Source organism: Lissotriton vulgaris, chromosome 7 (genome assembly GCF_964263255.1).
Source record: "Lissotriton vulgaris chromosome 7, aLisVul1.2, whole genome shotgun sequence".
Lineage (NCBI taxonomy): Eukaryota > Metazoa > Chordata > Amphibia > Caudata > Salamandridae > Lissotriton > Lissotriton vulgaris.
Window position 1 is genome coordinate 795,421,604 of NC_141695.1, and position 22,235 is coordinate 795,443,838.

Consider the following 22,235-nt stretch of genomic DNA (forward strand, 5'->3'; position numbering starts at 1 on the left):
CCCATACGTGCTGCTGCCTACTCCGAATATTTTCTATTATTGACACACTAACAGAAGCCACAGCTGAACTTCTCATTAGTGACAATCATTTTTCCCGAATGTGGTCGAAGACAGGTTGCATTTATGCCTTCTACTAAACATTGAACAAGACAAACGCTTCTCCACTTACGATAGAGAGGAAGTTTGAACTTCTGAAACACTCTTTCACGGCCATAACATTCCCCACATTTGTCTGGTGGAGAATACTGGTGCAATTCATTGCCTGTACTCTGAGTCTTTTGTTGTGGAAGGTTCCTGTTGATTCTCAGGGTTGGTTCCTGCATCATCAACAACAACATCATCATGCTCCCACAAGTCCATCTTCACCTTGATCGTCATCTGCAACATCTCCCTGTCAATAATCCTTGTCTCTGTGGCAAGGGGGTGGGAAGCAGTTAGGTGGTGGTGGAGGAGGTGCAGGCGGTCTCACAGTTTTCAATGTTGCAGGAAGCATTCTACAATACATCCTGAATCAGAGCCTGAACTATTGCTATTAGCTTCACTGGAATTTACACTGATCATTTGTGTGGACTGTCATAGTGTCTGGCATCTATATGGTGCTGTAAAAAAGTGAGGGTTACACCTATGATAGCGTAGACAATCATTCTCCTCTTCTAAAATTCACATACTGTATGCGCATGTAACTCATCAATGTAGCAGTCTGGTCGTCTTTTTCTTCACTAAAAAAGCTGCAATGCGATTTGAACCTTGCTCTTATTGATCTTTCTCCTTAACTTCTCGAATCAAGGAAGCATTTTACAGTAACTTAAGTCCACAAAGAAACAGTTAAGGAAGGTGTTGAAAACTGCTCAAGCAGAAGACCACAGTGGTACTCTGACCACTGATAAAGGCAAAACTGACAAGGCCACTCATATAATTGGTGTTGGTGTCATTAGAAGGTTTTCTAAAGCTAACGAGGATCTAGTCAAAGGTAATGTTCTCCCATCAGTTGTAGTGCAAAACCACTGCAGAATTAGGACTAACTTAAATCATTGCTAATGAAAGTTGCGGTTGCACAGCTGTGGTAAAGGAGCTAGTGATGAACATGATGACACCATATAACGGTTCTAATGATGGTAGTGAGAAGTAGGAATCTACGATATTGTGCCATAAATATGGCAACTGTTGAACATGCTGTTGGCATTGTTGTCGTCGGTTTGGGATCCTACAAAGCTGCTGACAAACTTACTTTCATTTTCTTTTTTTAATAGGAACTACTTTTAGGTAAAACGGTCCTTTTATCAGTTTCAAAAGTGCACTTGCTGTGAGCATCATCCAGCTTGGTTCTCTCTGTGAGTGGCTGACTTGATGTCTGAGCCTTAGCAGCAAGAGTGGAATGTTTTTTGCAGACAACAGAAATGTTTCATGTGTGCACCTTCCATGTAAATGTTGCTCTTGCTACACAATTTGTAGAATTTGTTTAGAAATTTTAGCCTGGGTGTTCTTCAAGAACACAAAAATGCTATTTGTCTACTCAGGTAAATTAAAAATAATTCAGCAGAAGTCCACCAAATCACACAGAATGCTAAAATAGCAAGAACATGGTGGGATATTAAGAATACTATTTCTTTAGAGTCTGTGGGCGGAGATTCAGAGGATTCCCTAACGCTAGTCGCACTCTAGAAAGTCTGGATGTTCAAAGCCTCTTAAAGGGTTAGAGCCCTTTGCTTCTTCACATCATTGGTCGGAGTTCGGGTCACATAATGAGGTAGTCTATATCTTCTTTCAATGTTATTGAGTGTCTATATACATTGCATTGATAACATTGATTACCAAAGTTTCCCAGTATGATGACGGGGAATAATTAAAACATGTGAATCTATGACGGAAGAGAAGGCAGGCTGGACGGATGGCTGGGGCCATGCAGGGACTCTAAAGCGAGAAGACAGTTTTGGGCCAGAGAAAGAAGGTATGGTCTGAGGTTGAAGACAGTGAGGGCCTAATTAGCTATGACAGTGAGGTCCTGGAAAAACTGGGTAAATAAAGTCTGTAAAGAAAGACCAGCTAGGGTTTGGGTATGGGCGTCAGAACAGTAAGGAAAACAAGGAACAAAGGTTTAGAATGAGAAGGGCATAAAAAGAAAGTTGAGCGAGAACAGATGGCAAGAGGGCAGTAGCAAATCAGCTAAATCCTGGAGGTTGAAAACAACAAGTGGCTAAGAAGGAGAGGACAGCATCAGCCCACGGAGTTAGAATAGTAAGAGCCTAAGGGAAAGAAGGAAGCACTGGTGTAGGAAAAGAGAACAGTGTCAACCTTGGGAGAGAGAATAATGTTGGCCTGGTCAACGAGTGCAGGAGCAAAGAAGGACATTAATGTCTGAGTGGAGAGGACTAGGAACTCCTGGTAAAATAAAGAAACAAAAGACTTGACACAGACAGTATTTAAGACCTGAGAAGAGAGAGTGTTAAGGTCCTGAGGAAGAAAGGTGTAGTAAGTACAAACGAGGTCCAACAGGTAAGTACTTGTAGAAATCAGCTTTAATGCAGCACAGAGCAAGTAGGACCATCCCCCATTTCACCAGAGCTCCAACTGCCAACAAGGCACATGAGAACTCCAGAACCAGGAACCCCCACAACGATCTAGAGTGCCAGCCTAAGAAGAGAGCTAAGCACTGTACAACAAAAGGGCAATGAAAGAGAGAAGTAAATGGACTAAAGACAGAGGACGTTGTGGGTTGAGGGGGGATTGATGCCCTTAGAGGAATGCAAAGGTCTAGGAGCAATGAGAAGCTGGAGGGGGAAGGCAGTGAGTAGCTATTCAAATATGGCATACAGATTCAGCATATGTATCTGGTTGTTTGTAGGAGAGTCAGGGAACTGGATGCCAGGGGTGCTCCAGATCAAGAGATGTTTGTGTGTTTCCCAGACATGGAAAAGCAGGGGATGCAGCAGATGTTTATTAAGGCACGCTGTCAGAAATGTAAGACAGTCTCAGTACTGGATTCATAGGGAGTTTGGCAGGGCTCAGGACTAGACTAATAGGGAGTTTGGTAGGTCAGGATTTAGATGCATTGGCAGAGATGTGTGTGATTTTGATTATTGGAAAAACAGAGAACGTAACACATCTGGACAATGGGACACAAGCAGAGTTGTGTGCTAACCACACTAAGGAAATAGCAGCAGGGCAGGTGTAGGTAAAGAGATAGTAAGCAGGTTAAGTGACATTAGCCTTCACTGACCATGAACACAAAAATTATTCTAGTATATATTTAAGTCATATCAAGTAGCAGACACTGACCTCTGAAACAGTTTCCCGAGCTGCTTTGGTGTCATTAGTCTGTGCTTCTAGTTGAGCTTCATACAATGCGATCTGTTCACGGACACGGTCAGCTTCCCTCGTCAGACGGTCCACAAATAAATCCTGGATGAAGAGAATGGAGAAAAGATAATATGAACATTGTGGAGGAGCACATCAGGACTTTTTCTCTTATAAAAGGTGATGATGGCAGAGGATTTACCAGCACCCAGAAAATACCAAGAACTTTAGTCTAGAATCCATAACTTTTGTCTGCACCATACCTATAAGGTTTCATGTTCTGCCTGAATCAAGATATTCGTTTTTCTAGCTAAGTGCATTGCGGCTTAAGGTAACCTTTGCTGCAAATTACATTGCCATAGTCTTAGGATGTTTGGTAAGTATGCATTACCTCAGACGATGTGATGGAGTGGTAAAGTTCCAACAACCTTTGCCAGCTACAGGGTAAAAGCGAATTATGCTTCGAAACTTTGTTCTCGTAATTTAATTTTAAACATAACTTATGTATGAGTTAGTGGCTCTACGGTGTTACAGCTTTGAAAACAATATGTTATACGAGGTGTTTGCCTTTGATCATTTAAGAGCAAAATCCCAAACGTAAATTTTGATTGTTCTTTCATATGAATCATCCAATTCTTGTTATTAAAATCAAAGTTATGAACGACTTCCTCTTCAAGTGTTTGAAGTGTATTTAGGCAAATAAATCTCTGCAGCTGTCTTTTAAAAAGGTTTTAAAAAAATTATGAATCAGCCTCTTAGCTGTAAATTCCCCCTCAATAAATTATATGTTTTCTGCTCTATACTGAACAGATGCCATGCTAAGTAGCTTCACGAACATAGAGAGAAAAATGGCGGCTGGGTAAATTTGACACGCTCACGCTCAGTGTCAAATGTGGCAATAATGAATGGTACATATAATACAAAGCAAAATGATAGGGTCCTCAAGGGTGAAGAAACAAACACCAAAAATTTTCCTCAAGAGCACAATATTCATACACAAAGAAGTCAATCCCAAGCACTTCTACAAAAATCATAGTCCTCTGCTCTGTAAACAGTCTTTTTGTGTTCTCTATTCGTGAACCAAAATTATCATATCATTGTCACAGTTTCTGCCACAAAGTAGGCAGCATGTGTTTCGTCTCTGAATAATTGTATTCCAGTTGACAAAACATGAATGTTGTTTCTCTATATACTAACATGCTACATGACTTTAGCAGTAGAACATTTCCTTAAAAGGAGACCTACTGAACTACTATCACACACACAAATGATTTTACACATGATTTGTTTGATTCTTGAAAATGATGTGTTTACATATAATGAGCACTGGTACCATCAAACATGTGGACAGTGATGGGCTCATGATTTGCCCCTTTTTACGCGTACCTATTTACGGGTTGGTCTGGGCCCTAGTGGTGCGAAATGGGTAGAATGCATATACTACTGGGGAAGATTTATAGATGGCATCTTGATTATTTGGACTAGATTTCTTGAAGTTTTGTTTGAGTTTGTGACATATTTGAACTCCAACTCCTATAATATGAGTTTCACGTTAAGCTATAGTTATGAGAGTATTCACTTTTTGGATGCGGAGTTGTATGATAGTAATATGACACTTCAACGTCTGATGTACAGAAAGGAGACTTCTTGTAATTCAGCGTTGCATGTATCTAGTGAATATCCGAGAAACCAACTAGTGGCTTTTCCATTTTGACAAATGGTGCAAGCTAGAATAAAATTGAAGATTGGACAGTTAATTCATTCATGTTCATGATATTGCACAGAAGTTTCTAGCAAGAGGTTATGATATACAAACAGTGATGGATGCAAGTGCTAAAGCTATACAGTTAAATAGGAGTGCCACATTAAGAGACACAAATAAGAGGATTTTGAATGCCAAGGATACAGTAAGGCTTATAACATCTTATGATTGGGTATTTAAAAACTCAGTAAGATTCTTTTAACAGAAGATACCATTACTAGTAAGCATATTAGCTCTCATCCCATCATTGGATTTTGTAAAGGGCATACATTAAGAAATATTATAGCCCTAGTTGTCCTTGCTCCACAAATATTATGCCTTAGTGGTCATCAGTAACAAATGGCTTTTATAAATGCGGTCATTGCCCTGTTTGCAGACTAGAAAAGAATAAGTTGCCATCTTTTTGTTATAATAATGGCCACACTTTTGAGAATAGGAATAAAATATACTATGGCACACATTTTGTGGTATATCTTTAGTGTAGATGTCACAACATATATGTTGGTAGCACTATTACACCTTTGTGTGAGAGAATTTGTTAACATTTTAGAGCAGTTAAACAGGGAGACTCACAATATCCTTTTGCAATACATACACATGAATGTAAATCACAAGACGTTCATCGTAACTTTCCCTTTCATGGCCTAGAAACAGTACTGGTGGATATCAGAGGAGGTAATAGAGAGTTGAAATTAAGAAGAAAGGAACCACTTTGGATCATGACATTGACAGCAGTGGAAGAGGGCCTTAATATTGATAATGAACTGCACTACTTTCTTGGCGAACCATAGAGTGACAATAATTGGTATTGTTAGTTTGAGACATTTGGCAACTTAAGTTACACTTATCAATATAATTTTTTTTAAATATCTTGCTGCTTTATAGTGTGATTGCTAATTTGAAATTATATAGTAATTTAATTACTATTTAATGATTTGGGTGATTTATTGCGTTACTGTAAGTGAAATTGCCATGCCTCGGCACCAACAATTCATGATTAATTAATGAATTGTGTTTCACTTGCCTTCTGCAATGATATTCGTAAAAGATAGTTATTTACTCATCTAGATTTCTCATTACATGTTAATTGATAGTAGCTGGCCATGCCTAGGAGAGATAGTAACAGTCCATGCCACGGAAAAAAACAATTTCACTTTGTTAGGAGATTATTATATGCACTTTGAAGAAAAACTAATAATGCCCTGATTTGAAACATTCTCCAGGATTTAGGTTGGATGCTTCTCACGCAAAGGGTGGAAGGACCTATTCATGTTAAAGACCACCTCTTAGATCCAGTTTTCAGCAATGAGCCTAATATTAAAATTAAGATTCATTGTACAATGGCCTGGACCAATCACGCCCTTATCTCAATCATTCAGGGGGTTTCGTCCCACTGGCAGATGCCAAACTCCCTATAAGCCAAGGTCGGGAGGGTCCAAACTTAGGAAAGAGACCTGGCTATCCACACTTGTTAATATCAGACCAGCGATAGGGACTGATCCTTGGGTAGCTAAAGCCACCTTGAATGGGTGGATTAAGAATTCCCTTGATGATATGATCCATCTCTACTTTAAAAAAGGGAAGCAAAGAAACATCTGCACCTTGGTTCAACAAGTCTTAAATCTCCCTGAAAAAGGGGTGCAAAAACTGGAGAGAAAGTGGGGACATAAATACGATCATATTGTAAAAGTTGCTTATCGAGCATCCACCCAGCATTATCATCAAGAGATAAAAGGGTGCAAGCCAATTTTTATGCAGCCTACTGGGCAAGGCTGACAAGGCTCCACTGGAGCTATTTCGCATTGTAATATCTCTTACTGCTCCTAATGGCGGAAATTCACTGCCTAGTCCTTCAGAAAGTCACTGCAATGAATTGGCAGCTTACTTCCAAAACAACGTGTCCAACATTTATAGAGAATTACAAAAGAGTTGGGAAGTTTTATACACTGGTCCAGAAACATTGATTGTGGCTGACAAGTCTCATTGTCTTCATAATTTTCCTTTAATCATGGAAGAAGAACTCCCAGTTCTGTTCGTGAAAGTGAAATCGCGATCTCCATTAGATCCGGCCCCTCTCCACATTCTCTCACACAGAAGCCAGGAAATCTTTCTGATCTTTCAGGAATTACTAAATCTTTTAATTTCCAAAGGCCTAGTTCCCCAAGAATGGAAACATGCGGTGGTCAAGCCTCTGCTAAAAAAGCTGAATCTTGACCCAGTCTGTCCAAGGAACTTCAGACCCATATCACTGCTTCCTGAGTACGGGAAAGTCCTGCATCAACCAGCATCTTCCTGGGAATCTAGAAGATAATTTTCTTCTTGATGATACCCAGAACGGCTTTTATCTGAAACATGGTACGAAGTTACAGTTACTGGTGGTAACTGAGGAGGTAAAAGAAATCCTTGATGAAGGAGGAGAGGCAGCCATTATTCTCCTCGACCTAAGTGCAGCATTTGACAGTTGACCACAAGACCTTGGCACCCAGGTTGAGTGAAATTGGTGAAAGTGATGGAGCAAGGATTCGCACGTAAAGCGACTTGCTCTCACTCATGAACCTCGCCTAACGTATAATCATATTAATCCAACTGTCCGTCATTTATTTAGCAATTTCCCCAACACGCGGGTGTCCCCGAGAGGCTTGCCTGTGTGTCTTTTCATCCTCACAATGCTTGCACTAAGGAAATGGCTGCTTTGCAGAAATCCAGTCTGCGCATGCGTCGGTCATACTCACGTGATGTGACGCACTCGCATTTTGGAGGGACTTTATTGCTCATGCGCACTGTTGCAAATATGGCCGCTTGTCTCTCACCACGCTCTCTGCTTGCCACTGCTGCTTCAGCCTATCTGTCTTTTCGCACTAAACTTTAATGCTATAGATGTTATAAAATAAGGGGTGTGTTAAAATCTATCACGGTATACAGTGTGATCATTTTATGTATGATTCTAATTTGTTCTCGCTTACTTTTCATGTACCGCGTCTCTGGGGGCTGGGGAAAACTTGAGCTGCGCCATACTGAAGCTCCTCTGAACCCTGTCACGTGACATGGGGGAAACCCCACTGCGCAGAAGCTGAAACCAGCCAGCTGGCTCCTGAAGCTTGATGCGCCTGAGAACCCACCTCGAAGACACGGCATTTTTCCTTGACTGTGAAACAATGTATCTGTAACATGCTCTCTCTCATTGTCTTCTGTATTCCTATGCCTGGGAACGTGAACCCAAGGGGCGGGTATGCAAAATTTAATAGTAATGATGTGAACACTGAATTCTAGGAGGTGACAATGACCAAATCACCTCTCCTGACCAATCATAATGTGGGAAATTGTCACTTGCAACATTAGTGGGTGGTCCAGGGGTCCCCAAACCGTATAACTGGCCTAGTGTAGCATAGAGAATTTGTCCGACTTGTCCGAGTAGCAGACCTGTCACTGACCCTACGAACTCTATAGGTGATCAATCTAGAGTGCTGCGGAGCACTCTGTCCATACTTTCCACAAACTCCTAGGGGTGGAAATAGTCCTAAGTGCTGGCGAAGCACTTTGCTGGGGAAATTTGAAAACCCAATCGGGGTTACTGGCGGATTACTTGCAGAGAGGGGTAACGCAGGCGTTGCATCCGAAGCTGTGGGTGTTGGTCGTACCTTGGTGAGCCCAGTCCTGACCCAAACCTGAGGGGTATCCTGTCCTGACTGTCCGTGAGCTGTACCTGCTCGCATTCTGGTATTCCATTCCTTGAGGGTCCTTGTCCCCGTCTTCCAAACTGACCCGTGGCCAGGGTTAGTCCTCCTTCCGATCTAGGTAATTATCAATCTGTGGGTTTACACTTTCCTATCTCCCTTTCTTCCCTTCTCAATAAAGCACTCTTGCCTGTGATATTGCTCTATCACCTTTGAATGCACATTATATGCAATTGTTGATTTAGAATTGCTCCACTTCTCTCCCCACCTGTAGGGTATTATCAAATTATCGTATTATATCAGTGTGTTTCCTTTTTTCCCCTTTCCTTTAGCATGGTTGCAGTGAACTTAGTAAGATTAGTCTAAGTAGCCTAGTTTAAATACACGTTTTAGATCCTGTTCATGTCCCATGCCCTAGTATAACTTACTGTGAATAGTTCTGTTTTTAATACTCTTACCCCATAGTGTTCACACTTACCCTAATGGTCCTTGCCCTAATCCATAGTTATATTGTGGCTTTGGTTCTACTGATTGATGTGTTACTTTGTATTTGGCTTATCATCTTGGCATATTCATTCTGAAATTTCTTGATAAACCTTTAAAACTCATCAGGTGTCTGTGGTCATTTACAATATAAAGTGTGGATAAATGTACTTGGTATATGAAAAGTTTTACTCCTTTTAGGAATCTTGTCACCTATCCACTGCTAGCTCCTGATCCGTCAGGAGTAATGTGCCTGTGGTAAGTCAGGTACATGAATAGTAAGTGGTGAAGAGTCACCCCCCGAATTACTCATAGTGGCGTGTAAGAAATCACCCGGTTCACGCAAACTCAGTCCTCATATGCACGCCAGGGCCCAGTGCGTGGAAAATTGGTAAACTTGTGACCCGGGTGACCTGCGCGCTCTATCAGTAATTTTCTGGTAGCAGAGCTATGGTTAGGACTAGTTAAGATAGGTAGACAGGTTAGTTGATAAACAAACCGTGAAAATACAATGTGCTGCTGAAATTTCTATTGCATTGATTTTAATATTGCGCAACTGTTTAAAGGATTTGTATATGTATGTAAATGATTTTTGCATTGCTGCTATAAGTGTTATATGTAATATTAACAAAGAAATTGTTTGTAAGTGTTCAGTGTAGTCCGAATCCCCGGGGAGGTATATAGCTAACGGTGAGCAGAATCCGGTTAGCTGGAAAAGTCACTTGTTGTGAGTCATTAGTGCAGGGTTAGGAATACCTGGAAGCACTAATTGGGATCTTCTTGCATCTGAATATATGATAGCTACGAGTCTGTTATAAAACTTCCATTGTGATATCACCTAGTAAGGGTCACATACGGGAGGAGTAATAGGGTCTCTGAGGCTTGAATTGTAAGTAAAATAGTCCGCTGGTGAAATTCTGACTTCGTATATATCCCGGAAAGAAGTGGATGAGTCAGAGGAGTAACAGGTTCTATATTGCTCGTGTGAAGGGTTAGGCAAAGAAGTCTATCCGGAGTGAATGAAAAGTAGACAGAAGTGGTTTACTAGTAGTGAAAGAAAATTTTTCTACCTGTTTAGAACACTCAAACACAGTGGCAGACGTTGTGTGTTGTTAACTAAGATTTGCATTCGCACTTTAGGAAAAGTTAAAAGTTTCCGTTACCTTGTGAAGGAGGGAGTCGGTCGGAAGACTGCTCTGACGTCACTCCGTGCCGCGCTGGTATTGGTCAAGACAGCGGGTGTGTAGTGAAGCTGAAATTGTAAGGGAGGGGTGAGTGCCGGTGCGTGAGACCTCGTCTCGCGAAAAGGCCACGCACCCATTGGACAAGGATTTTCGTAATCACAGTGTTGATTGGTTACTAACGAAATAAAAGTCGCACTAGCATTGGAAGCTCAAAGGTAAACAAAATTAATCAACAGGAGCTTGAGAGAGGTATAGAAAGGTGTATGTGGTATCCGGAGTTCTTACCTAATCCACAAAACTTTGGCTTCTATAAGGAACAGATTTTACGAGGTAGACCGCACATGATGTACGGAGTAAAAAGAAAAATGTCATTTGCCGATAAAGTAAAGAACTTTTTTAAAACGGACAAGCCCATTAGAACGAGGGAGTGGGTGATCATCCCTCCCCCGAATACACCTGCTTCCTTCATGTTGTTTGAAAAAGGGTATCATACCTGTGTATGGCTAGAAAATTGGGCAAAGTATACTGCAGATGACGGGGTTCTGGCTTTTCCTATTGATGGTACGTTTAATGGCAGAATCCTGTTTAATTTGAGGACTCGCATGAATGAATTACATCCCAGACCCAGATTAACCCAGTATGAAGCCTTAGAAGAATGGGAAATTGAGGCTGTGGAAAGAGATAGACCCCGGATGGACAAGGGGGTGAGCAAGTGGTATCCGAGGGTCCATAGAGAAACCAAAGAGCAGAAAATGAAACATTGGAGACAAAACATGATGGTGGAGGGATTGTTTCCCATGATGGGGGTATTAGAACAAGGGAAAGGGAAATGCAAAGAGAAGACCCATCACTTAATGGCCGGGGGGGACTCTGAAGATGAGCACCTAGAGGATTTATAGATGAAGAACCCCTCCCCTATGTTGCAGAGTCAGAGCCCCTGAGTTCACCAAACCCGTTTTCCAGATATCCGAGATGCCGGAGGGATAGTGAGACAGATGGAACAGGAACGGATAGTAAAACCAGTGAGGGGGATGGGTTTTGCAAACCTAGTTCCACGGTCCCAAATTACCGCCCGTTTGGAGAAGACCCACCTCGGTTGGTTACTCCGACTGCCCCAAGTATTTACCCTCCCTTGGTACCGCAAGTGTTGCATGACAATTCTGCAGAAAAGGCTTTACGAGAGCGAGAGAAGGAAGCTCTAGCTAGACAGCGAGATGATTTAGTTCGGACCATAGCCCAGATACATCCCCATCCAGATTCTCTGACCATCCCAGTAACTATTGGTCCTGCTATTCCTCTTTACGGGGATAGACTGGCTAGTCATCGTCCTCCTGTCATGACCCCAAACATGCCAACTCCTAGCATTCCACTCCCGAGAAAAGAAGTGCTCATAGATGATGATCAAGAAAGTGAGTGCGAGTCAGTGGTCCTGATGGATATGCCCATTAGGGAATCTAGAGCGAGCATGCCAGGTCCAAGAAGTCAGAGTAGGGCAAAAGAAGTGCAGATTGAAAGCACATCAGGGGTTAGGAGTGCCACAGTAGTATCTCCCGAAGAATTGGACAGATGGACCAAAGAGTTAGAAAAAGAGACCACTCCCCAACCCAAACAATTAGAAATCTATAAATTAAGGATAGAAATAGAGGAGCTAATGGCTGGAAATGTAGGATTAGACCGATTAAACTCCTTTAGCGAAGAAGAGTTACTGTTCATCAGCAAAAATCTTACCCGGAACGCTAGATTGCTCCATGAGAGATTAATGGACACTGCCGCAGAAATGGGAATTGATGTCAGTCGCTCCAAAATCCTTCAGAAACCCTACAGAGTAGATTTTTCAGACAAAGATTTAGAGAGCTTGAATGTGGTAGGAAAACAGATCCAGATAAAAGAATTGCTGAAACTCCTACAGAAATGGGGGGATGTGGGAAAATGGAGAACCCGGTGGGCAAAGAAAAAGGAAGACAGCAGGGCTAAATCTCAAACTTCAGAATATATACTCAAAGAAGTAGTTCCCGAAGAAAAATTGTGTCCCATGAGAGAGGTCCCTGGGGGAAAATACGTCCATGTTCCTTGGTCCCGACAGGATATTGTGTCATTTACAAATGACTTTCCAAAGTTACGGGAAAAACCAGTTGATTGGTACAGACAGGTTGAACGCTTCATAAAGGTTCAGAAATGTCTCCTAAAAGACCTGGATGGGTTTTTCGACATTGTGGTGCCTGTAGACTTGTGGACCGAGTGTAAAAGTGAAATCGATTGGCCCAATGATGAGTATGTGAGAGACCCCAAAACCGGAGCTCCCTCACCCGAAGTAATGAGGAAGTATGATCAAGTCATACAATACCTCAAGAAAAAGGTGCCCGCAAAAGAAACAGATTGGACCCGGATAGATAGAACTACCCAAGAACGCGATGAAACTGTCCACTCCTTTTATGAAAGGTTGCTACAAGTATTCAAAACTTACAGTGGAATCGATAATGTGGACATGAAAGACATGACCCATTTCAGTTACAGATTCGTGCTAGGATTAAGGCCTGAAATATCACAATGGATTCGAGACAATAAAATCAGTTGGCAGGGAAAGCCTATAGATGATGTCCTAAAATACGCCAAGTACTGCGAAGATGAAATAGAAAATAAAAAGAAAGCCCTCAAGGAGAAAGTCATGTGGGCACAAGTGAAATTGGCTGAACAGCAAGAAAAACAGTTAAGTAAACTGAATTCTAATAATAATGCCCAGAATACCAATGCTGGGGGAGGAGGGAAGCCCCGGGTAAAAATGAGTCGGGAAGAGGCTATGAAGAAATTCCCCTGCCACGGGTGCGGCCAGATAGGGCATTGGAGAGACGAGTGTCCACACCTACAGGCCGGTAATGCCCCTATAAATGGTTTAAATCCGCAGGTGCAGAAAGAGGGGACGAGAAAGGACCAGCAACAGGTAAAGCTACCTCCAGTACCTCGCGCTCCTAGACAGAATTATAAGAATCAGGGTCAGCAGAATGAAAGGGCGGAGATATGGGAAGGAGAGAATGAGAGAAATGCAGCAATTCCGCAGTACTTGTTAAACGATTCGTTCCTCTGTGATGAACAAGATTGACGGGGCCTGAGGGGGGAGGATAAGGAGTGCGTGCTTGGCGCCTCCTTACCGGTAGACCAGACTGGACCATACATTGAAGGAAAGGTTGAGGGAAAAGACGTCACCTTTCTGTTGGACACTGGTGCTACCCGGTCCACTGTGAGAACAGTGGATGTTCCTAACCTACCCCTCTCGGGAGAAGCAATCCAAGTAGTGGGTGTCTCCAATCAAATAATCAGTACTCCAGTAACGGAACCAATGGAAATATCCATAGGAAATTTTAAAGAAATGCACAGATTTGTGGTCTGTGATTTCAGTCCGGTGAACCTGCTAGGACGCGACTTGTTGTGAAAAATGAACTGCACCATCTTTTGCACACCAAAAGGTGTCGAAATTCAGACCCCCGATGAAGATGGCTTGTACAAACTGATGTTAGTGAGACCTGACACTGATATTAGACCCTTGTCTGTTGAAGACTTACCTGAAGAGCTCCAGTTAAGAGTGGTGCCTGAAGTATGGGATTTCACGGGAAAAGATGTAGGCTTAATGGCAAATGTGGACCCAGTTAAAATAGCAATAAAAACAAATGCTGTATACCCCAGAACAAGACAGTACAAAATGAGTGCAGAAGTAAAAGCAGGAGTCGCAATTGAAATTAACAGGTTGCTCGAAGCAGACATCATACAGGAAGTAATGAGCAGTCAATGCAATTCACCCATCATTGGGATTAAAAAGCCTAGTGGAAAGTACCGAGTAGTGCAGGACCTACGCAAGGTAAACCAAATTGTTGTACCTTGCTGTCCCATTGTGCCCAACCCTGCGATGATCCTATATCAAATTCCTTGGAATGCGGAATGGTTCACTGTCATTGACCTGTGCCATGCATTCTTTTCCATCCCATTGCACCCAGAAAGCAAGTTCCTTTTTAGTTTTGAATTCGACAGCCATATCTATGTCTGGAATCGTGTCCCTCAAGGGTACACTGAAAGTCCATCGATTTTAAACCAGATCCTAAAGAAATGTCTTGAATCTCTGATACTACCCAGAGAGTCTGTTTTGGTGCAGTACATAGATGACCTTTTAGTGGCATCTAAAACTCAAACTGACTGTGTCACCGACACCATCGCCTTGCTGAATCACCTAGGAAAGGGAGGACATAAAGTATCCCCTGACAAATTACAGTTCTGTAAAAACTCAGTAAAATATCTGGGGCACCAGATAGAGAAAGGGATCCGAAAAGTCACCACAGAAAGGATCAAAATAATTAAAGCAATGGACCTACCCCGAACTCAGAAAGAGGTGAGGATGTTTCTAGGAGTTGTGGGGTACTGCAGGCAGTGGATTGTGGGATTCGCAGCTCTAGCCAAACCTTTGATAAAAATGACCAAGAAAGGAGTGGAAGACCCAGTCAGTTGGGACAGTGAAAGCATGTCCGCTTGGGTAACATTGCAAAATTGTCTATGTACCGCTCCTGCATTAGGTATGCCTGACAATTCCAAGCACTTTGAACTGTTCTGTGAAAATTGTGCGCTCTCAGTCCTGACCCAAGAGCATGGGCTGGTCAGGCGTCCCGTGGCCTACTTCTCGGCCACTCTGGATCCAGTGGCTGCTGGATTGCCCGGATGCCTGAAGGCAGTAGCTGCTACTTGCATCAGTTTAGAACAGAGTGAGAATATTGTCATGGGACATCCTGTCACCGTATATGTTCCACATTCTGTTGTAATCCTACTGACAAGAACCAAGACCCAGTATCTCACACCTAGTCGGCTGACTAAGTATGAGAGAATTTTGATTGGTGCTGAGAATGTAACCATTTCTCGGTGCAATGTCTTGAACCCTGCAACTCTGTTACCTGTTCCTCTGGATGTAGACGCCGAGGATGAAATGGAACATAACTGCATTGATTTAACAGAATTCAGCACTAAGCCCCGTCCTGACATCCGAGAAATAGCCTTACTTGATGGGGATCTTACAATCTTTGTGGACGGCTCGTGTTTAAGACATGAGAGTGGAGGTCTGTGTGCTGCCTATGCTGTAGTCACATTGACAAACACCCTGGAAGCCTCTTACCTATGCGAAGTGAAATCTGCACAAGTAGCAGAGCTCATCGCGTTGACAAGAGCATGTAGGAGGGGTAAAAACAAAAGAATAACTGTTTATACCGACAGCCAGTACTGTTATGGGGTTGTTCATGACTTCGGCCAACTATGGTTGCAAAGAGAATTCATGACTTCCTCAGGTACCCCTATCAGAAATGGAAAGGTGGTACAAGAATTACTGGAAGCTATTCAATTGCCCAAAGAATTGGCTGTGGTCAAGTGTGCGGCTCACCGATCCGGAAATGATGATGTGACAGCCGGTAACAGATACGCTGACCAAATCGCAGTTTTGTGCCCGATACCAAATGTCCCTCCAAATTGGGTTATGGGGTGGAAACAGCTGCCAACTGATGTTGTTTGAGAATGTGTCAACATGGGAAGAATTGAGAGACTTACAACAGGCAACAGACAGGGAAGAGAAAGGCAGATGGAGGGCGAATGAATGCAGCATAAGGAATGATGGTGTAGTGGTAAACTCGACTGGGGTACCTGTACTGCCCGACAGTCTGATAGATCCCATGATCTGAATGATACATGAACCAACACATATGGGAAGGGACGCAATGTGTCGTGTGTTTGACAAAGTGTTCTATAATTCAAAGTTCAGGAACCAAGCGGAAAGGCTTTGCCAGAGGTGCCTAGTGTGTCAGCAATTCAATGCAGGAAAGAGGACTGTAGTAGAGCAAAGTACCATCGGAAAGGCAGTAGGTCCCTTTGTCAGAATGCAGGCGGACTTTATAACAATGCCCAGATGCAAGGGATATAGGTATGTCCTGGTCATAGTGTGCCTGTTCTCCCGGTGGGTGGAGGCCTACCCAGCAAAGAAAAATGATGCCTTGACTGTAGCCAAATTATTGCTCAGGGAGTTGATACCTAGGTTTGGAATTCCTGAGACGATTGAAACAGACCAAGGTGGGCATTTTGCCAACGAGGTCCTAGAAGAGCTCTGTAGGGCCTTTAAAATGAAGCAAAGACTGCACTGTGCCTACCATCCCGAGGCGTCTGGGGTGGTTGAGCAGATAAATGGCACGATCAAGTCCAGATTGGCGAAGATGTGTGATTCCACCAAAATGAACTGGACATAAGCTTTGCCCCTTGTGCTGATGAGTTTGAGAAGTATTCCGAATCGAAAAACAGGCCTGAGCCCCCATGAGGTGCTAATGGGGAGAGTGATGCGACAAGCATGGGTACCTGGACACAAACTGCTAAGCATTGCTGATGATTTGGTGCTAGAATACTGCAAGCAACTGGGTGACCAAGTGCGTTCTCTCTCCCACCAGATTGGAGAGACAGCTGACGACTGGCCCAAGACTCCAGCACATAAGCTACAACCAGGTGATTAGGTGGTGTTAAAGAAACACACCCGGAAGAGTTGCCTTGGAACAAAGTGGGGAAAGCCAAGACAAGTGATCCTTGTCACCACTACTGCTGTAAAGTGTGCTGGTGTACCGAAGTGGATCCATGCCAGCCACACGAAGCGGGTAACCGGAGAAAACGCGACTGAAGCTGAAGGCAGCACAGCTGAGGAGACTCCCGAAGAGAGTCCGGACATCGCTGACATCGAACTGCCGAGCACAAGTCGAGACGTTGATTGGTACCCTGCCGACGACCAGGTTCTTGATCCAATACGAACCAGGAAATATTCCTACCTAGACAGTGAGTGGGATAGTCCAGGTGAGACAGAACTAGAGGACGAAGATCAGGTCAGCGAGACTCACATCACACCTGATCAGGAAATAGGCCAAGTAGGGACAGATCAAGACATCGACACTCCTCCTGAAACTCCGGAGTCTGGAAAGGGACAGATAGTGGTCAAAGTTGAAGTTCATGCGGAAGAAAATGAAGGGAACGAAGTGCATGAACCAGAGCAGATAGAAATAGATGAACGTGTTCAGGAATCAGAATCCAGCTCGCCTGAAAGCAAAGAAAACATACAAAGCGAACCTGAACAGGGCCAGCTTAGGGACCAGGCAGAAGAAATAGATGAAAGACCTGGAACTAGTCAGACAGGAAGGGAAATAGACTCTGCCAACACCAAAGTGCCACAACGAAGTGAAATAAAAAGAGGACACGAGGAAGGCCAAGTTTCCTCGACTACAGAAAGCCACAGGGGCAAAAGTGAACCCCGATACGTCAAAAGGCTGAGACTCCGAATAAAGACAGTCGAGGAAAAACTGAAAGACCGAAAGAGGGCTGAAAGTGAGAGAAAAGCAGCCCGAGGCAAGTCTCTGAGAAAGAGCGACAGAGTAAAGAAACAGAACAGGCTGTATCGGAGCCCTGAATGGACATACTTGGTGTTGGAAGAAATTGATGAGCCCAACCCCAGTGGCAAAAGTGACGAAGAGTCCGGTACTGATCGGAGTTCTGACGAAGACCCTCCTTGAGACAGAACCGAGTGAACTCTTGGTGTATAGAGACAAAGAGGGGTTGCAAAAGCCACCTGTAAGCTAAAATGTCTGATTCAAACGTAGCTGGAAGATCCAGATTTGGATGTTGCAAAACGTGCTGTAAAATATGCTTATGTAGTGTAGCTATGTTGATAGTGATGTGGATAGGACTAACAGTTTTTATTCCTTTTATGATAAGCAAAGACCCTAACTTGTCCCCTACTGAACCTGAAGTGTTAGACACAGACGTTGTACAGACTGTAGAAACTCCACGAAGCTTAGAACGACGTGACAACCCAGTTAGTCTGAGACACACACGACCAAATTTAGAAGCATCAGATGAGGGCGAACTACATTTTCACAAGATGAGAAACCGGACACATTTAAATGTTTTCGCTAACCTTTTAGTGCATTACGTAGAAGCTATGGAAATAGAAGATTGTTATGTCTGCATGAAGCTACCCACTTCTGTAGCTGAAGGTGTGACATATCACCACTTACCCCTAACCTACGGAATTTCCTGTAGTATATTGGCAAGCTTGTTTTATAGAAGCACTTTACAGTACTACTATTCAAATGCTGACGTAATCTTTTCTGAACTTCCTATTAGAGGACACCTGAACCTTGTACATGTTAGGAGCGAGGTAACCCGTTATATGGGAGAATATTTTCTGACTATAGGTGACATAGACTTAAATGAAGCAAGACAAGAAAATCTGACCTGTTCTTTGCAAGAGCAGGAAAAGATGTTTATAAAAATGGCAGACAGAAGGAGGGAAAAGTTTCAGAAAAAGGCAAATGACGAAAACGATAGAGTCCCTAGGTGGGCAGAGCACATGGACAACACCTCGCAAGGCGAAGCTACTCCTGCTTTGTTGCTGGATTTTGAACGGAAAGGGAAACTTTGTCTCCATAGAGAAAGGACAGAATATTATAACAATGTATTCATCGGTTCCAGCGAGTGTGAACATAATTACAAGGTAATTGGAGGTTGGGGTTTCAAAAATGGGTCAGAACCTGTGTTTCCCGGAATTTACTATATATGTGGGAACAAGGCTTATTTCAAATTGCCGGATCACTGGTATGGAAGCTGCTACTTTGGCATTGTCTTCCCGAAAATATACCATGTGAATAATGCTGCTGGAAGCAATGAAGAGACTAATGGCTTAGCGCGTAGAAAACGTGAAAGCGTAGGCGAAATTATAGGTGATATTTTTAGTGCACTGATACCTGGAATGGGGGTAGTTCTGAATACTCACAGAATCTGCAAATTGTCTACAGTAGTGGATCGGTTATCAACTGACACTGCTGCTGGATTCCTGCTGGTCAATACCGAGATGGTTGCGATCAGATCAATGGTTTTACAGAATCGCCTTGCTCTTGATACCTTATTGGCAAAAGAGGGCGGCGTCTGTAGAATGCTGAAGGCGCAACATTGTTGCACCTACATACCTGACAAAAGTATCGAACTTAAGAAATATGTAAGGAACATAACTAATTTGGAAAAAGAACTCAAACCATTGGAGGTTGACAGTGCCTGGACGAGACTGACTGGAGGTCTCTCCTCTATAGGTAGTTGGTTTTCTAACTTAGGTAGAAGTCTTCTGTGGAAAATACTGATGCCAATAGCTGGAATAGGTGTGGTTGCACTGATCATATTCATCTGCTGTAAATGTCAAAAATGCAGAAAGTATACAGTGAATAAGAGAGGAGTGAAAAGAAATATTGATGAGTTAGAATTAGAAGAATTGAAGAATAAAATCTACAAAAAGGCCAAGAATCACCACTCTCATAGAGAAGCCGAAAGAAAACTCAACAATAAGTTTATCGAAATTGAGATGCATGATATGGAAGAATGAAAGTTGGCATCTGTTTCCTTCGTAGTGATGATAGTAAATATCATCAAAGAGGGGATTGATGGAGCAAGGATTCGCACGTTAAGCGACTTGCTCTCACTCATGAACCTCGCCTAACGTATAATCATATTAATCCAACTGTCCGTCATTTATTTAGCATTTTCCCCAACACGCGGGTGTCCCCGAGAGGCTTGCCTGTGTGTCTTTTCATCCTCACAATGCTTGCACTAAGGAAATGGCTGCTTTGCAGAAATCCAGTCTGCGCATGCGTCGGTCATACTCACGTGATGTGACGCACTCGCATTTTGGAGGGACTTTATTGCTCATGCGCACTGTTGCAAATATGGCCGCTTGTCTCTCACCACGCTCTCTGCTTGCCACTGCTGCTTTAGCCTATCTGTCTTTTCGCACTAAACTTTAATGCTATAGATGTTATAAAATAAGGGGTGTGTTAAAATCTATCACGGTATACAGTGTGATCATTTTATGTATGATTCTAATTTGTTCTTGCTTACTTTTCATGTACCGCGTCTCTGGGGGCTGGGGAAAACTTGAGCTGCGCCATACTGAAGCTCCTCTGAACCCTGTCACGTGACATGGGGGAAACCCCACTGCACAGAAGCTGAAACCAGCCAGCTGGCTCCTGAAGCTTGATGCGCCTGAGAACCCACCTCGAAGACACAGCATTTTTCCTTGACTGTGAAACAATGTATCTGTAACATGCTCTCTCTCATTGTCTTCTGTATTCCTATGCCTGGGAACGTGAACCCAAGGGGCGGGTATGCAAAATTTAATAGTAATGATGTGAACACTGAATTCTAGGAGGTGACAATGACCAAATCACCTCTCCTGACCAATCATAATGTGGGAAATTGTCACTTGCAACATTAGTGGGTGGTCCAGGGGTCCCCAAACCGTATAACTGGCCTAGTGTAGCATAGAGAATTTGTCCGACTTGTCCGAGTAGCAGACCTGTCACTGACCCTACGAACTCTATAGGTGATCAATCTAGAGTGCTGCGGAGCACTCTGGCCATACTTTCCACAAACTCCTAGGGGTGGAAATAGTCCTAAGTGCTGGCGAAGCACTTTGCTGGGGAAATTCGAAAACCCAATCGGGGTTACTGGCGGATTACTTGCAGAGAGGGGTAACGCAGGCGTTGCATCCGAAGCTGTGGGTGTTGGTCGTACTTAGGTGAGCCCAGTCCTGACCCAAACCTGAGGGGTATCCTCTCCTGACTGTCCGTGAGCTGTACCTGCTCGCATTCTGGTATTCCATTCCTTGAGGGTCCTTGTCCCCGTCTTCCAAACTGACCCGTGGCCAGGGTTAGTCCTCCTTCCGATCTAGGTAATTATCAATCTGTGGGTTTACACTTTCCTATCTCCCTTTCTTCCCTTCTCAATAAAGCACTCTTGCCTGTGATATTGCTCTATCACATTTGAATGCACATTATATGCAATTGTTGATTTAGAATTGCTCCACTTCTCTCCCCACCTGTAGGGTATTATCAAATTATCGTATTATATCAGTGTGTTCCCTTTTTTCCCCTTTCCTTTAGCATGGTTGCAGTGAACTTAGTAAGATTAGTCTAAGTAGCCTAGTTTAAATACACATTTTAGATCCTGTTCATGTCCCATGCCCTAGTATAACTTACTGTGAATAGTTCTGTTTTTAATACTCTTACCCCATAGTGTTCACACTTACCCTAATGGTCCTTGCCCTAATCCATAGTTATATTGTGGCTTTGGTTCTACTGATTGATGTGTTACTTTGTATTTGGCTTATCATCTTGGCATATTCATTCTGAAATTTCTTGATAAATCTTTAAAACTCATCAGGTGTCTGTGGTCATTTACAATATAAAGTGTGGATAAATGTACTTGGTATATGAAAAGTTTTACTCCTTTTAGGAATCTTGTCACCTATCCACTGCTAGCTCCTGATCCGTCAGGAGTAATGTGCCTGTGGTAAGTCAGGTACATGAATAGTAAGTGGTGAAGAGTCACCCCCCGAATTACTCATAGTGGCGTGTAAGAAATCACCCGGTTCACGCAAACTCAGTCCTCATATGCACGCCAGGGCCCAGTGCATGGAAAATTGGTAAACTTGTGACCCGGGTGACCTGCGCGCTCTTTCAAAAGGACTACTGCTCTAAAATGAGTCGTGTCATTTCTAAAAGAAAGATCATTCCAGATTTGGGAACCTCCTTGCAAATCAGAGTCAGTCTCTTCGAAATGTGGAGTCCCTCAGGATTCAGCATTCAGCCCTACTTAATTTAATATCTATGTCCAACTACTGGCATCCATTGTCAAGGAATTTGGAGTGTCTATTGTCTCCTATGTAGAGGATATGCACTGTGTCATCTCCGTCACTCCAAATGAGGGTTCTCAACACCAACTATGTCCATACCTTGAGAAATT

At 43.1% G+C, this 22,235-nt stretch overlaps 1 protein-coding gene across 1 annotated transcript in view; it reads right to left on the bottom strand.

Moving 5' to 3' along the window:
• Positions 1 to 22,235, bottom strand: part of CCDC40 (coiled-coil domain 40 molecular ruler complex subunit) — a 762,745-nt gene that overhangs the window by 511,241 nt on the left and 229,269 nt on the right. Inside the window, exon 10 of the mRNA XM_086931053.1 lies at positions 3,277 to 3,399. Within this exon, the coding sequence (XP_086787179.1) occupies positions 3,277 to 3,399 (123 nt within the window). The remainder of the gene's footprint in view (positions 1 to 3,276; positions 3,400 to 22,235) is intronic.